Consider the following 15,972-nt stretch of genomic DNA (forward strand, 5'->3'; position numbering starts at 1 on the left):
TAAAAACCCTCAGGATCATTAATGCACATCATTATGTGACAAACCATGCTTGCTCATGGTTTCCTTTAGCATGAATAATCCTCCTCATGTCTGTCCAGATATTAGGTGTGAGTCCAGGGATATGAATTATTACATAATCCCTAATGAGCACAATGATTATATATATAAACATTTTACTGATTCAAAGGAGATAGTCCTGTTTGTCACTTAAGGTTTTACTGTATCCTGTATTCCCCTGCATTTTGTTTTAGGTAAACATATATAATGGAGAACTTGTATGCTAAAGAAGAGGCAGCAACAATACTTTGGATATAAGAAAGAGTGGCACGCTTTAAGAGGACTTGTTATGTACAAGGATGATTTTTATTAGGATTGAATGACTGGGGAAGGAGGGAAAGTTCTGGGAGGAAGAGAGTAAATGGGTTCAAGAAGAGTTTAAAGATTTTTCAAATAAATCAAATTTGCAGAAAGGGAGAAGAAAGTAGTTTTTTATTTTCCTGTGTGGCTTGAGCAATAGTAAAACCGCAGACACTTACTGGAGAATTTTGGTTGGAGAACTGCCAGCTGTCTGGGTAGTCTGGTGTCAATCTCTGTCCTCTTTAAACTGCACAGCATACAGCTTGTTGCGTAGGATTTACCTTAGGGTGGGGCTGGAATTGCCATTGGGAAGTTTTATTTCTCTTTAACACTGAGAAAAATTTGAACTATATCTTGTACTTGGTTTGTTTTTCTATTATGTACTGTAGGGCCACGTTGGAGTCTGAATGTCCCTCTTGTCAGTTATAAAAGGACTTGCTTTATATTTGGGATTTCTTTTGCTGTGACACTAGAGAGGAACTTGAGGTCTGGCTCCTCTGGTCTCCCAGATGGAAGGCCTGGTTGGGGAATGCTTTGATTTGTGTCTGGCCTATGTACCTGGGTTTCCTGCTATGGAAATCAGGATGGTGGGGTGAAATGAGGAGAAACTTGTATGCATCTGGCTCTTCCCTCAGGTGGAGTAAGGCTACAGCAAGAACATGTTCAAATCCAAGACATGAGCTGTACTTCCAGTATGCCTATCTCAGGTTCAGCCTTTTAAACCATATAGGTTGGAGCTGGCTTCTACCTGATATGATGGGATGAATAAGTATTAATGGTTTAGGTGTACTTTTATATCTTACGAATTAACATGTCTTTCCTTGGTATAATCAGAGCCGAAATTTGTCTAATATGTTCAAAGAAGACATGTACCTCATTAAATTCCCCAGTAATGAGTTAAACTTAAAATGAACTAAGTTCCATTTCTTCCAGTTAAATGTCATTCTCAGAAAGGGAAGTTAATGCCCTAAATGCTTGGAAAATAAGTGGTGAGATATTTCTGCACTGGGATTATGACAGACAGTAATGACGTAAGAGCAGGTCCCTGCAAGATAATCCTTGTTTTGATGGTTTTGTGTTTTTTTCTCTTTCCCAGATCATGATTCCATATGAAAATCGAACAAGTGAGGTGATGTACAATAAAATGAACATATCGGAGCTTAGTGCCATGATTCCACAGGTTGGTTGGGGATAGTTGCAAAATTATTCTTTTAATATCTGACCTATGTAATTAAAATTGCCTTTAGTGTGCAGAGAAGCATGTTAAAGGAATATCATTAGTAATGTGTGTGCTCATTTACAGTACATGTTCTTTTAAATACAGTTACGACTTTACTGAGGATTGAAAACACATGTAATGAGGAAGTGCAATAGTTTCTAAATTTTTAATAAGTAAAGCTTTGAAACCATTAGTTTTAAAGGTGCAACTTAGTTAATAAATCATCTCTCTTCATAATCTGATTTAACCAGCCTTCTCTTTGTCATTGCAGTTTGACTGGCTGGGATACATCAAGAAGGTGATTGACACCAAACTCTATCCCGAGCTTAAAGATATAGGTCCTTCAGAAAATGTGATTGTCCGTGTTCCCCAGTACTTCAAAGATTTATTCAGGATACTAGAAAATGAAAGGAAAAAGTAAGGATCTGTGATGATTTCACCCACACTTATAAGGTTACATGAAATGCTGGGCTTTTCCTATATTTTTCAGGAGTTTCAGATATTCTTGGAATCAAGTCTCCAGTAAAATGGTCTGTTTGGTTTTGTCTGAATGAGGAGATAGATATTACCTTGTGTGTAGCAGGAGAATTTACAGGTTCAACACCTTTTGTCTTCTTTGGAAACTCAGGTTGCAGTAAAGCTGCATTTTCCAGATGCGTTCACCATCTCCTACTTTTATAGGGTCTTATATCTTGTGAAATGATTTACATCTGTAGAACATAGTTGTAGAATGCAAGTATCTCAGATTAAACATGTTAGATGCACTTTGCACGGGGAAGCAAGACAGCTTTGAGCAGTGATGAAAAGGCAACACCCCATTTGAAGCATCATTACCCATGACATCTAAGGGATTTCTGTGATAATTTGTTCTCTGCTGGGGCGTGTTGCTGAACTTTTAAAAAAATATTGTTAAGCTGCTGTCTCCAAATATCAATCTTTGCTATCACAACTAAAAGTATGCTTCAGAAGAAAAAAAACCACCAAAAAACCTAATTCAGAAGAGTTCTTCTTATATTGTTGCTCTATGTCTCTAACGATGGAATGCTTATATCAATTCATGGTACCTGTAGAAATAGCACACACATCAAACAATAAGAAAAATAAAAATTACTGATCTGCCTACAGATCATCCAATATCTTTTCTAAATAGAATTCAGACAAATACCGTTAGTGTGCCACCAATCTTAATCTACTGAAGAAAGTCTTTTAAATTATTTGGGCTGTCCATGCTTTCTATCTCAAAGTTAGTTACATCAGTGGGGATAAACCAGTGATTTAGAGGATGAACATCTAGCAAGACAGCAGAGAATTAGTTATTCCCAGTATACAAATAGAGTTACATGCAAATATATTCTGTAACTACAGAGTAAGTACTTGGAAATTTTTTTCCAGTAGTTTCTTATTCAGGGAAAATCTGAGTATTCAAGAGAAGTTAAGCCATCCTGTGTGTCATGGCAGAAGGAGGCTGCAGTAATGACTAGAAATAATGGCAACACCTGTCTTCAGCAAAGCTGGAGACCAGCTTTCTGGCCCCACAGGTTGGGAGAAGGGGATTGGGTAAAAGTAATTTCTCATTCCAGTATATTCTCACTGCATATGTTGTAGCTGATAATGGCTTAGGCATTTTCTGCCCAGTCTTACCTTAAGCAATTTGCATCATAAAGTGTTAGAAATGGCAAATAGTGCTTAAACTCAACCCAAACAGGCTTCAAATTCTTGTGTGTAAAATGCATCCCAACAGCCCTTGCATGATAACAAAGATCATGTTTATCTATTAGGTGATAATGTTCATTACTTCAAATGTCAGAATGTGCTCCAGAAGTAACCTTGTTATCTGGCCTGAGAAAATTAGGAAGTCATCTTAATGTGAACTCCTAACAATGAGGTCAGGGCGAACTCTGAAAGCCTAACAAGGATATTTTCTTTTAGGTAATCTCATTTGTCATTCTCCATATGATATTTTAAAGGTTAAGTAAATGTAAACACCTATGAATTTTATTTGTTACTGTAAATATCTATACCAATCAAATTCCTAGTAAATCCTTAGATTTGCTTCAGTGTTTAGAATGTGAATTAAATTCTCATCATTTCAGGAGATGCAGTGTCATTATGAAATGCAGGTACTTTCACAAAGTTCATATTCTTTTCAGTTACAAATCTACCCCTAAATTATACTTTTATTCCAATACCTTGTGTGCCCCATTTCCAGATGAGCATCCTGCTAGCATGGGTACAATTCAAAATGTCACAAAAAGATGGTTCATGCCCCAGTGATCTGGTAAAGTACTCCATGAAGTTTGTTTCAAGTGGAGGGAAGAATGGAGTGAAAATTGTCTGATTACAGAGGCCATTTGCTGTGTTGGAGGTGGCAAGTCATATGGACTCAAAATCATTGTATTAAAAATTTCTCCCTCAGAGAACCTGCTGAGCAATCATGAAATCATTCATATGACAATATTATTGGAAGGTAGTACATTGGCACAGTGTAGAGTGAATTTAGTAGAATTTTACTTGACTGCATATAACCAAATTACTGTGTGGAGCTTGAAATTGGTGCAGCAGTGTGGTTCAGGGGTCTGTCTGAAGTTCCCAAGCAAGGGCACTGCTGCGACTCCAGTCAAGGAGCATGGCTCTCCATAACAAGCTTCCCAAAGAAGCTGAGCAACTAGCCTGCAGGAGTTTCCATCAGCTCTGGGATAGCTATCCTAAGTCATGTCATCTGTTCAGTGCTGAAGTAAGTCACACTTTCTTCATAAGAAGTCTTCAGGGATTCCTTCAATTTTTTGGGGTACCGACTAATTTTTAGTGGGGTTTATCTCTATTACAGGAGGAAGAGGTGTATTATGTAGCTGTGATATAAATGAGCAACAGCAGAGCTCCAGTACAGCTGTGCCATGTGAGGGGGGAGACAGAGCTGTGCTGGCACCAATTAAGAGGCCCTTATATCCCTCCCCTGTTGCCTGTGTGCTGGTGCTTTATGTGAGCCATAAATAGGACACTGTAAATTGCATCCTTTTTGGAGATGTTTGTAGCTGCTGAAAGAAACAGCTCTATCATTCTTACAGATACCAGAATGGATAACTAGTTTCATAGGATCATAGAATGGTTTGGGTTGGAAGGGACCTTACAGATCATGTAGTATCAACCCTCTTGCTGAGGACAGGGACACCTTGCACTAGACCAGGTTGCTCAAAACCCCATTGTGATGACCCACCCTTAAGGGGAAGGCCAGCCCGGCCTTCAACACTTCCAGGAATGGGGTATCCACAACTTCTCTGGACAACTTGTTCAGTGCCTTATCCCCCTCACAGTCAAGAATTGCCTCGTATTATCAGATAAATCTATCCTTTTTCAGTTTTAAGCCTTGTCCTATCACTACATGCCCTTGTGAAAAGTCCCTTTCCAGTTTGCTTGTAGCCCCCTTTTCCTTTGTCTTACCTTACCCTATCTTTGCAGTCTGATACTGTTAATTGACAAGTACTGGAATTCCTATAGCATATGAGGAATTTTCTTTAGAGAGAGGTGGAGGCACTAGATCTCCTTTCTGGTCTTAGCCAGCCTCTGAAAAAAATTAGAGAGAAGTTAAAATAATTTGACTTGAACTAGTGCCTCTAGCAATAAGGCAGAAGTTTTTCAGTACTTATAATTTGATTCGTGACTCAATTCTAAATACAATTTTCAAACAGATCTAAAATTTGTGAAAGGGATCTTTTTCTTACAATGAGAATTAATTTGTCCATCTATCTCATATTAAATCTGTTCTCTTTAATTGCTACCATGTCTGTTGATTAAAATATTGCAAACTCACAGAATTTTACATGAGTAACCTACTTTATTCCCAGACAGGACAGAGAGTACTTTAGTAAATATTCATAAGCACTGTTACAAATTTAACTGTCCCAACAAACAAGCTCCCTACCACTTCCTTTGGGAGTGTGTGTCACAACAATGGTCATATCGGTTAAGAGTGAGCCCACACTTTCTATAACAGCCATTTGGAAGTTAAAATAGAGGGCTATGTACTGTACTCTTCTGAAAGGTTATAACAACAAATGCTCTGGTCTCATTGAAAAAGCAGAGAGGATTTTTATGTTTTATTTTTGTGTTGGATTTTGCTCCATGTGTAGAGGTTAACTTGTCTGAGTCTCAGTGAACTTATTTGTGAAAGTGGGATGGAAATCACCCCAAGATAAGCATAGAAAGCATTTCATAAACAAAAAGTGTCAGTTTTTAAACCAACTGAAGATGACATGATTTGAAGTTTTTATAGTCAGCCTAAAAGATAAAATAATCATCCCCAAAATAGATGAACAAATTCAGATAAATTACTATTTTATATAGTTCTAAAAAACAAACTAAAGAACACTACCCCTCAAACATGTAACAACAACAAACCCCCTCAACCTTTCCCCCTGTTGCCCACCCACAAAGCAAATAAACATAACTCTGCACTTTGAAGTGAAACCTTCCTGTTTTATGCATTGTATGCATCAGTGAATTCTAGTGTGATTACATTCAGGAATTATTAGTCTCATCAGACAGCTTGGCTTTAGGATGTGTCAGCCTTTTCCTTCTCAAGTTAAAACAAACCTCAATTAATTGTGAGATATTTACTGCAACTGTCAGCTGCTTTCATTACTTATGTCTGGCACAAACATTTCTGAATTCTTGTTGATATTTTTGTCTTTCAATAAGTCACCTTTTTGAGACATCCTTTACAAATTTTGGTATTCTATTCACTACCAATCTGGGAGAGGTTCCCCAACTCAAATGTAAGGACAAACATCACTATATGAGAACAAGAAGCACACAGAAAAGAGAATTGATTTTTTGGTTGCAATTAAGTACCAAATTGTAATACATAATTGGTTTATGATAGTGATCTGTTTGGATGAGTTTTTTTACCTAAGACTTTTGATCAAAATCAAATCTTTAAACCTTTTAATCTGTAGGACTTGCATATATCCTGTTTCAGATACACACAGTAGTTGCTGCAGGAGCATGGATGCTCTTCAGCTCTGTTGAAATATCTGAGGCAGATAGTCATGAGGTTTATAGAGTTTGAGTAATTTACAAAAACAATGAGAGCTGAGTGTTTTTAGGGTGCTTCACTTGCCATTGAATGAGAAAATTCCACATTGTCACAAATTTGTTAAGGGGAAATTCTGTACTTTCTGGTATTTCACAATTTGCAATGGATTTTTTATGACCCAAAGCATTATCTCAAAATGGTTTGATCATCTAAGCAGAGCTAACTATTTTGGCTTTTGCAACATGTACTGTCTTATAAATGTACATTATTCATGCTAAAAAGCTTTTTCAGATCTGTTTTATGATTATTGTGGGCATTTAGGTGCACTATATGATATATCTGTATACTAAAAGAGGGAATATGCCCATAGTGAGAAAAGCAATAATGCATCTTGAGCAGAAGGCTTTGTGTGGGTGGACTGGAGCTTGGTTAGAGGGAGAACTGAAGTTATGTCTCAGGAAAATACAACATGCCCACAGAGTGTGTTTATGATGTTATGTTATGCTTCAGAGGAGGGAACCGTATGGGATGTGTCTGTGAATGAAGCTAATGGAGTGACAATGTAGCAATAGCTACATTGCCCCACACCTGTGGCAATGGGAGATTGCAGAAATGGAATTTTTGGAGGTGGGGGTGTTGTTCAGACAGTCCATAACAGCATCTTTGGTTGCAAAGAAGCAATTTTCCTACCTAAGGAAAAGTCTATGGCCTGCCCAAAATGTTATGTATATCCCAGTGTAGAGTAAATGATGTTTGGATATTCATAGCTTTAAAGCAATGACTATCCTTAAAAAACATGTCATGTAAAAGAGAAGATGAGAATAATACGTGTAGGCCATTATTGGATTTGTTTTGAGACTGTTTAGAGTTGACTTGCATATTTCAGAATGCACCTTTACGTCATACAGCCACTGCTGAACAAGGGAAGAGATAAGTCTAGACTAGATAAATCCTCCAGTCAGGTGCTTAAAGTTTTAGAGAAGGGGCATGGATGTCAGGTCTTTTGGGAATTTTAAACAAGCTCTTCCTGGCTCTCTCAGCCTCAATTCTTAGGAGATTTTTGTTACTGAGACTTCTCTTTTTTGGTATTTCAATTATCCATCTGACAAAATAAGAGTGGTAATACTTTAATAACTCTGAGAGGAGTGGAAATTTTAAAGCATATTGATAACTTCTAATGAAAGATACAAATATGAGATAATGATAGTGTATATGGGATGGACTGTTATCTACACTGTTACCATTTATGTGCCCTACTAATGAGGAGAGATAACATTCACTTTGATCTACAAAAGAAAAATCAGTTATCTCTGGATAGAACTTTTATGTAACTATTATTATAACACAGTTCTTGTCACTTCTAAGGAAAATGAAAGCTGCCTTTTGGAAAAAACATTACCTAAAAATGACATAAAAGGTGATGGACTTGTTATAAATAACCCCTAGAACATGGTTATCATGGTGCAATTACATAATAACTGGTTGCAATCATACAGATTCTCCTGTGTAATTGGGCTTTATTGATTTGGTCATCAGTCACCAACTTCCAAGGTGAAATTTCCACCACTGAGGTGCAATGTTTGTAGAGATATTTTTTCTGAGTGCTATGTGGTACATCATATGTGTTTAGATGTCTGATAAAAATATTTCTGATTTAACAGGACTCTTGCCAACTACCTGGTGTGGAGGATGGTTTATTCAAGGTTGTTTAATCTCAGCAGACGTTTCCAGTATCGGTGGCTAGAATTTTCTCGGGTAAGTTAATGCTTTCATAGCATTCACAATGATATTAGTGTTGACACTATTGGTTACCCTTATACTTGCTTATATTTTTGTAAAACACAAAATGTTTTCCATGCTGGATGAATTTCTTGAATTTATTTTTTTTTGTTGAAGACTAACTCTGAAACAACTGACATACATATTTTTGTATATGACACTAAGAGAAAAGTCTTTTAGAGTAAGTTAAACAATTTTTGGGACCTACTCTTTAAAAATCTTAGTCTTCTTTTGCAGAAACTTGAAAGCTGGAACATTTTTTACTTAGGTCATGTGGGCTGTGACCTATGCTATTCCTGCAGGCCAAAACCATTTGGCCAAAACCTAAACTTTTTGAAAAACTTACTGTTTGTCCATGTGTGAATATAGCTGTGGTAAAACAGAAATCTTAAAATATCAGGTTTTTTCAGCTTGCTCGAACCTCTCTCATGCTCTAATACCAACTTTACATGAGCTCTAGCACATCCATACATGAGCCGTTTCCACAAAGAAGATGATCAGGTGTCTTCCAGCTTGGGGATGAGGAAGAACCAGAAGACTGCCACAAGCTATGAGAGAAGAACCAATTATCTATTACGTAATATGGGCATTTATGTAAAACGTGTATTTGCCTGAGTGAACTCTGAATAGAAAGCCACTTTGGTAATCCTGTGGGCAGTGTGAGGGCTCTTTAAGTAAACTAAAAATGAAACTGGAACTGATTGGTGCTTTGTCTTGTTTCCAAGCCACTTTAGATGGTGAACTTTGTTTGCTATCACGAAAATTAGCTGTTTGGTGACATCATGGTAATAGGAGGCTGGCATGATGCTGGCAGTGATGTGGTACAGGAGGTGTGGGTGTTCTGTCCTCCCTGGTGAGGCATGAAAGTGACTAATTGAAGCACCTATAATGTCTTTCCTTGGATAGTACTGGAATAATTCTGAGCTGATCACACACCTAAAAATAAACTCCAATAGAGTTTTGATAGAAATTACACAGGAAAGGCAGTCCCTTATACTTCTGAAATCATATTCAAATCAGTCTTGTTAAAGGTGCTGTTTCCTTCATGTAAAATGTGAGAAACTGGCTGTCAGAACCACAGTGACATGTCTGTAAGTGTGTCCCCTTCTGGGACATTCCTTGCTAGTCAGGTAAGATAGATTGATGCTGGCCATCAGCCAGTCTGCAGCAAAATACAGAGTTACATTGAATTATATAATGGCCAGAAAAATTCCTGAAAGGAAATGTTAAGCTTTGAACACTGTGCATTTTAATATGGTGACTAGCTGCTGTCACTTCTCTGGGTATTTTCTCCAGAAGTTTAGGGAGAAATTTAATTCAAATTGATTCAATGGTTATTAATAATCTCATCAAGGCTGTCACAGAATCATAGAATGGGTAAGGTTGGAAAGGACCACAGCTGGTCATCTGGTTCAACCTCCCTGCTTAAGCAGGGTCATCCTATAACACATGGCAGAGGATTGCATCCAGACTGTTCTTGAATATCTCTAGTGAGGAAGACTCCACAATCTCTCCAGGCAACCTGTTCCGGTGCATGGTCACCCACACAGTAAAGAAGTTCTTCCTCATATTCAGGTGGAACTTTCAGTTTCTGCCTGTTACCTCTCGTCCTATTTCTTAACACCTCCAAGAAGAGCCTGACTGTATCCTCTTAACACCCTCCCTTCAGACACTTACAAATATTAATGAGGTCCCCTCAGTCATTTCTTCTTGAGGCTGAGCAGGCCCAGCTGCCTCAGCCTTTCCTCATAAGAGAGATATTCCATTCCCTTATTTATATTTGTGTCCCTCCACTGGACCTGCTCCAGGAGCTCCTCTTGTACTGAAGAGCCCAGAACTGGACACAGCACTCCGGGTGTGGCCTCACCAGGGCTGAGCAGAGGGGCAGGATCACCTCCCTCAGCCTGCTGGCACTGGTCTTCCTGATGCAGCCCAGGATGCCTTTAGCCTTCTTGTGCACAAGGGCACTGCTGGCTCATGGACAGGTTGTTGTCCCCCAGGACCCCAGATCCTTCTCCACAGAGAATTCTGCTTTCCAGCGTATCAGTTCCCAGCCTGTGCTGGCACCTGGGGTTATTCTTCTCCAGGTTCAGTACTCTGCATTTACCCTTGAATTTCAAACTGTTCTTTGCCCATTTCTCCAGCCTTTCAAGGCTCTTCTGCCTCAGCCCTCTGGGGTATTGGCCACTCCTCCCAGCTTTGTGTCATCAGTGAACTTGATGAGGAGGCATCTGCTCCTTCATCCAAGTCATTGATGAATAAATTAAACAATTCTGGCCATATAAATGGTTGTGAAAGCTTACAGCACCGTAAGGGCAGTGAGTCAGCAGCTCATTCCCATTATCCGCCCTTGGGACCTGGAGATGGAGATTTTGTTAAGTGCAGTAAACAGCAGTAGCTAATAGTTAATAGCTAAATTTAAGTGGAGTAAACAGCTCAGTGGAACAGACTTCACAGGTCAGCAGAAATAACATGATAAATGGAGTCCAAGGCAAAGGCCTTGTTGAATAGATTTGTCCAGTCAGAGTATGGAAAACTAAAGGCACTTTAGGATCATAAGAAGGACCCACCAACCTCTTGTCAGTTAAGTGAATGAAAGATTAAATGGCTACTGAAAAGACATGACCATGAGATGAATCAGTGACCCTTAAAGGAAAGGATATATTTTATACATGCATTGTTTCATTAATTCAGTCAGCCTCACCTATCATAAGCATAGTATTTTTTTTACCAGGTTTTAATTTTCTATTAGTGGCTTCTACAATTTATATGTAGAAATCATGGCATCAAGACCCTAAAATCTTTGCAAAGAGAGGGAAAAGACACGAGGAAACTTCAAAAAAGCTTCAGATTGAGAAATAAGACAAACCTGCTGACTCTAGAGAAAGTGCTTTGAGAACCACGTCAGCAACTATCAGCAGCTCCTCTGCAGTGCTGCTTTGAGACCTAGTAAATGTGCAGTGGCACCTGGGGAAGAGATTGGTTAATTGTGTTGTGAAGCTTTGAATTGACTGGGAGGGCTTGAAACCTGCTATTTATAGTTACTGTTACTACCTGGAGTACTGTGTTTTAGAGTGGTACATTAATATTAGGAGGACCATTTGAGGGAGTTCTTGTTGGCTGTTGTAACATAAATATCAATAAACCAGCTGTGAGATATAATCTATTCCTCTCAGCTCTATTTTTATTGGTCTCACAGCCTGTGCTGCCTTTATGTCCTCTTTACAGTCAAGCCTCCCTCAAAATGATGATAATTATTATGTTGTAATAATAGTATGTCACAGTCTAAAAGCCAGCTCTGTCTCCTGGCTCTTTCAATGGCTGCTTTTGGAAGGAATTTCAAGCTCTGATGACTAATGCCATAACTCCCCTTCTTCCTCCTGCATCAGGAAAAAGCTCCATTGTGGGTTTACTGTGACCCCAGAGGGAAATTTTCTTCTCTCTTTTTTTCTTATCTTTTTTCAAGTGTTGTGCTATTTATGAGGGTTGAAGAATTTGGAAAAAGAGTTGATTTTCAAATTTGGCTCTGTTTAGAAAATAATATCATCTTATATATTGATTTGGCTAATTTTTTTTTATAGAAGCAGTATACTCTCTGTCATTGAAAATCTTTTACTGCACATACACTATTAATAAAATCATTTGAAAATGCAATGCACTAGTGTATTTAAGTGAGTCATTGATTAAGTTTAATTACAGACAATATGATAGGGAAAATCAATCTCTGAACAACCAAAATATCTCACCTTCAGTGGCCGAGGGTTAAGCTGCTTTGGAATTTTCCAATGAAATCTTTTCCTGTTGAAAAAAAAAACAAATCCAAACCCTTCAGTTTTGCTGGATATCTAATCTTGTGCTTAAAGGAGAATAATGGGGAAAAAAAGAGTCTCAGAAACTGCAAAATCAGTGCTTAAGAGGCTTGTATAATCTGTGAGAGGCCAAAATCCATATCCTACGTGATCTGGTCTGATGTTGACTGTACTCTCCTTTTACACAGCTGACAGTTGTTAACTACTAGACTGGAATTTTGCTTGTTCTCTGTGGAAGAGCATAAGTTCCTTAAGTGGAAAGGGAACACTTTGAACCTTGAAAATAACAAAAGTTTCTTAAACTTGAACATGACCCATCTCGTATTTTGTTGTGCGTAGGGTTTTTTACAGGATCTACCTTGACAAACAAACGTAATGTAACTGAGTAAGCATCCACAGTAACAACATTCTTCCTGTGAGAAACAGAAACCAAGACAGCAAATGTTCTTGAGTTCTATTTTGCTTTGTTCATTGGTGTGCTGACCATTCTTGACTATGCCTCTTTAGAAGCTCATGTATGGTGGTGTAGGGACATCATCAGACCTGAAAGTGTGTGTTTAATGACCATTCCTTTAGTAAAATATGCAGGCTGTTCTACCAACATTTTTCTACCACAACATAGAATGATATTTAATTTTTTTTTTGGGGGGGGACAGACATATATTCAGTGTTCTTGATGACTCAGACCTCCTTTTTTCTTGAAAATACTCTGTTTGGGAAAGGAACTACTTTACATGAATTGTGGTAAAAGCATTTGGACAGGTTAATGAAAAAAAGGTGTGCACGTGTACCTACCGATGCTAGACATCATTAGTTCAAGGCAGTGAGGGCTCTGAAAGAGATGTTTCATAAGGACTAACCTAATTTTCATGAGGACAATCTCCTTAGGCTTCTCACCTAGACAGTGAGAAAGAACCTTTTCCAGGAGATAGAGCAGGGATTTTCTATAGGAAAGTGTCTCTCTACTTGACACAGAAAGAATACCAAGATTAGTCTAAATTTAGCACTTGGGAATGTCTTCCTATAACTAACCCTCTAAGCCTAGCCTCTGTAAGTCATTACCATTGTACTGTTCCTAAGTTTAAAATCTTACAGCTATTTTGGGGTGTTCAAAAGATTTGCCATAGCACTTGATGAAAGTAGAAATAACTGTAACATATCATTATTTTTTCCTTTTGGTAGCTATTTGACAAATATGCTTTAGACTATACTGTATGTGGGTGCAGACTTCTTAAACTGTATGATGTTATGGCCCCTGCCAACAGGTGATCCATGGAACCACAACTTTGCTGCCTCAGTGGGATAAATGTGTGGACCTTGTTGAAAACGTGCTCCCCTACGTTGTGGGTAAGATGTTTGTGAATGCCCATTTTCAAGAAGACAAGAAAGAGATGGTGAGTCCTCTGCATCATCTGTCTAGAAACTTTCGATTAGTGGCTTCCTCCTCACAAATTGCCTCTGATGTTAGATCAAAGTTTAAAAAGATATAAGATTCCTAAAAATGCTTTGATTGAATTAAAAAAAAAAAAAAGAAGGAGAAGGAGAAAATGAGAAAGTGGAACGAATTTGATGAAATGTTAACTTTTTGCCCATGTGGGTACTGCCCATTCTTTCCATCTGCATCCCTTCAGACAAAGATGTAGCCACATCAAAACCAGGCTGAACACTGTTAAATGGTGTAAATAATGACAGCCAGGCTGTTCAGGAATGGAGTGAGGGGCATTGATGAAAAATGGTTTAGTATAGCTAGAGTAACTCATTATCGTAAAGCTTTTACTGACTAATTAAAAAACTGGTCAAGATTGCTCTGCTTCAGGGCTACTCTTTGAAAGCTGTGACTGTGCTACACCTGTAATCTAAGCAAGAAACATGTAAATGATGTCTGGCCCAATTAAGGGAAGCTTAAAGCCACACAGTGAGAGTGAATCAAATCTGTTTTGCTGAACGGTGAAAGGAAGTCTTCTTCCACATGGTTGAGTCCAGAGGATTGTTCGTCTTCATTCTAAACTTCAAAGATAGCTCCTTTATCACTTCTTTTGATAATACATTCAAATTAATTACCCTTCACAATAGTTTCTGACTGATTTTCAGTTCATGTTTTTCTTATGAGGTTTTCCAATATCTGCTTTTACTGCCATTGATTTTCCAACAATAATCAGTTTTAAATTAACTAATTTAGTCATTGAACTTAGCTCTCAGTGCAGGAGAGGCACAACCATTTAGGAAACGTGTAAAATAGCATCATGTGCTGGGAGCAACAGCTCTGTGATAGCCCCACACTGCCCTGGCTAAGTAGCCTAAGTTTGTCTGTTTGACTTTATCTACTTTGACTGCTTTGTCAGGGAAAGATTCCATTTTAGACAGCACACACTTATTTGGATTGTCCAAATCTTTGTCATCTGTTTCCCTCTCAGGCTCTGCATTTCTTTGCTACTTGTCCTCAGCTGGAGTTTCCTCTCTGAGATCCAGCTTTTCAATCCTCTGCTTCTTGGTAGCTTGTAATGTGCTATTTGGCCATTTAATGGCAAAAATATATCAGGGATATACAGTATGATATCTGCACAGGATAAGTGGGAAGAGTAGGAGTGTAAGAAATGTACACTTTATGGAGGGGGTGGAAACTTTTTCATCTTTGTATATGTAAGGGAAAATTCTGAGAAGCAGATAGAGAAGAGAATGGTTTTCTGTTGAAATATGACCTAATTAGAATACTTCTTAGCATGTACATTCCTTTTAGACCAAAGCTTTGAAAAATTATCAAGTCTAAGTTCACAGTAGCATCCACAGAGAGAAGTGCATATAAAATTCATAGTGTAGGTCACAACATTCAGCCTTAAAGTGAGCTGCCAATGGAGATAAAATTAGATACAGGTGAAATTCGTTACATTCCATTTAGAAGTGTGCTTTTCAAGTTAATAGTTTGTGGTGTTATCATTTTCATTTCACTGGTTTTCAGTTCTATTTCTCTTTCTTAAGGAAGCATGTGAGTAAAGCACTCTTATTTGTATAGGTTTTATTTTTTCTTTCTTTTTCTTTTTTTTTTTTCCTGGCTCATGGCATATATCTGTCTATGATAAGCAAATCCTGAGTTATGGATAATATGGATTCTTTTCCCCCCATGTTTTGTGATTAATGTTTCATACCTTAGATACTTCTCTCCTTTTATCAAGAAAGACATTATTTGTGTCTAAATATAGCACTGTTTCTAACTCAGAGTGCCTGCAGTGTTTCTTACAGATACGCCTGAGCAGTTTCAGTAATAACTTTGATAGCAGGAATAGGTTTCTCCCCCACCCCCTGCAGCTACAGCTGCTGCATAAAGCCTAAGTATACACCAGCGCCCAGCTGCAGAGCTTGAGTTTGAACTTGTAACCTCCAAATACAGGGAGTTCACCTCATTAGTGCACTAAGTTAATTGAGTCGGTGCTCTGTCATCAATATTTTCAAGTTGCCCTATTCCCTGGGATGCAGTTTACTGTGAATGTTGACTCTTTAGTCATATTTAATGCTAGACCTGCTCCAGTTGTCCCATATTGCCTCTAAAAATGAGAAAACGTTTTTTGAAAAGGGTAGGAAGAAATGAATAATCAAAGGAATTTTGCTGTGTTTTGTCTGGCTGCACCACAGATAAAGGACAGTTCCAGATTAAAATATACACCTGATACATAAATGACAATTTAGCTAAAGGTAATGTTACTTTCCAGAGTATAGTCCCGGCTTTTAATGACATTTTTGAACTACTAGATTTATAGAATAAAATTATATAAATCTCTGCT

At 38.1% G+C, this 15,972-nt stretch overlaps 1 protein-coding gene across 1 annotated transcript in view; it reads left to right on the plus strand.

Annotated features, from left to right (window-relative positions):
- The window catches only part of PHEX (phosphate regulating endopeptidase homolog X-linked), a 97,865-nt gene that overhangs the window by 31,601 nt on the left and 50,292 nt on the right, over nucleotides 1–15,972 (plus strand). Inside the window, exons 8-11 of the mRNA XM_027689172.1 lie at nucleotides 1,454–1,537; nucleotides 1,848–1,993; nucleotides 8,270–8,363; nucleotides 13,462–13,590. Of these exons, the coding sequence (XP_027544973.1) occupies nucleotides 1,454–1,537; nucleotides 1,848–1,993; nucleotides 8,270–8,363; nucleotides 13,462–13,590 (453 nt within the window). The remainder of the gene's footprint in view (nucleotides 1–1,453; nucleotides 1,538–1,847; nucleotides 1,994–8,269; nucleotides 8,364–13,461; nucleotides 13,591–15,972) is intronic.

The sequence above is a fragment of the Neopelma chrysocephalum genome, unplaced genomic scaffold, assembly GCF_003984885.1.
Source record: "Neopelma chrysocephalum unplaced genomic scaffold, ASM398488v2 Primary Assembly neopelma1_76, whole genome shotgun sequence".
Lineage (NCBI taxonomy): Eukaryota > Metazoa > Chordata > Aves > Passeriformes > Pipridae > Neopelma > Neopelma chrysocephalum.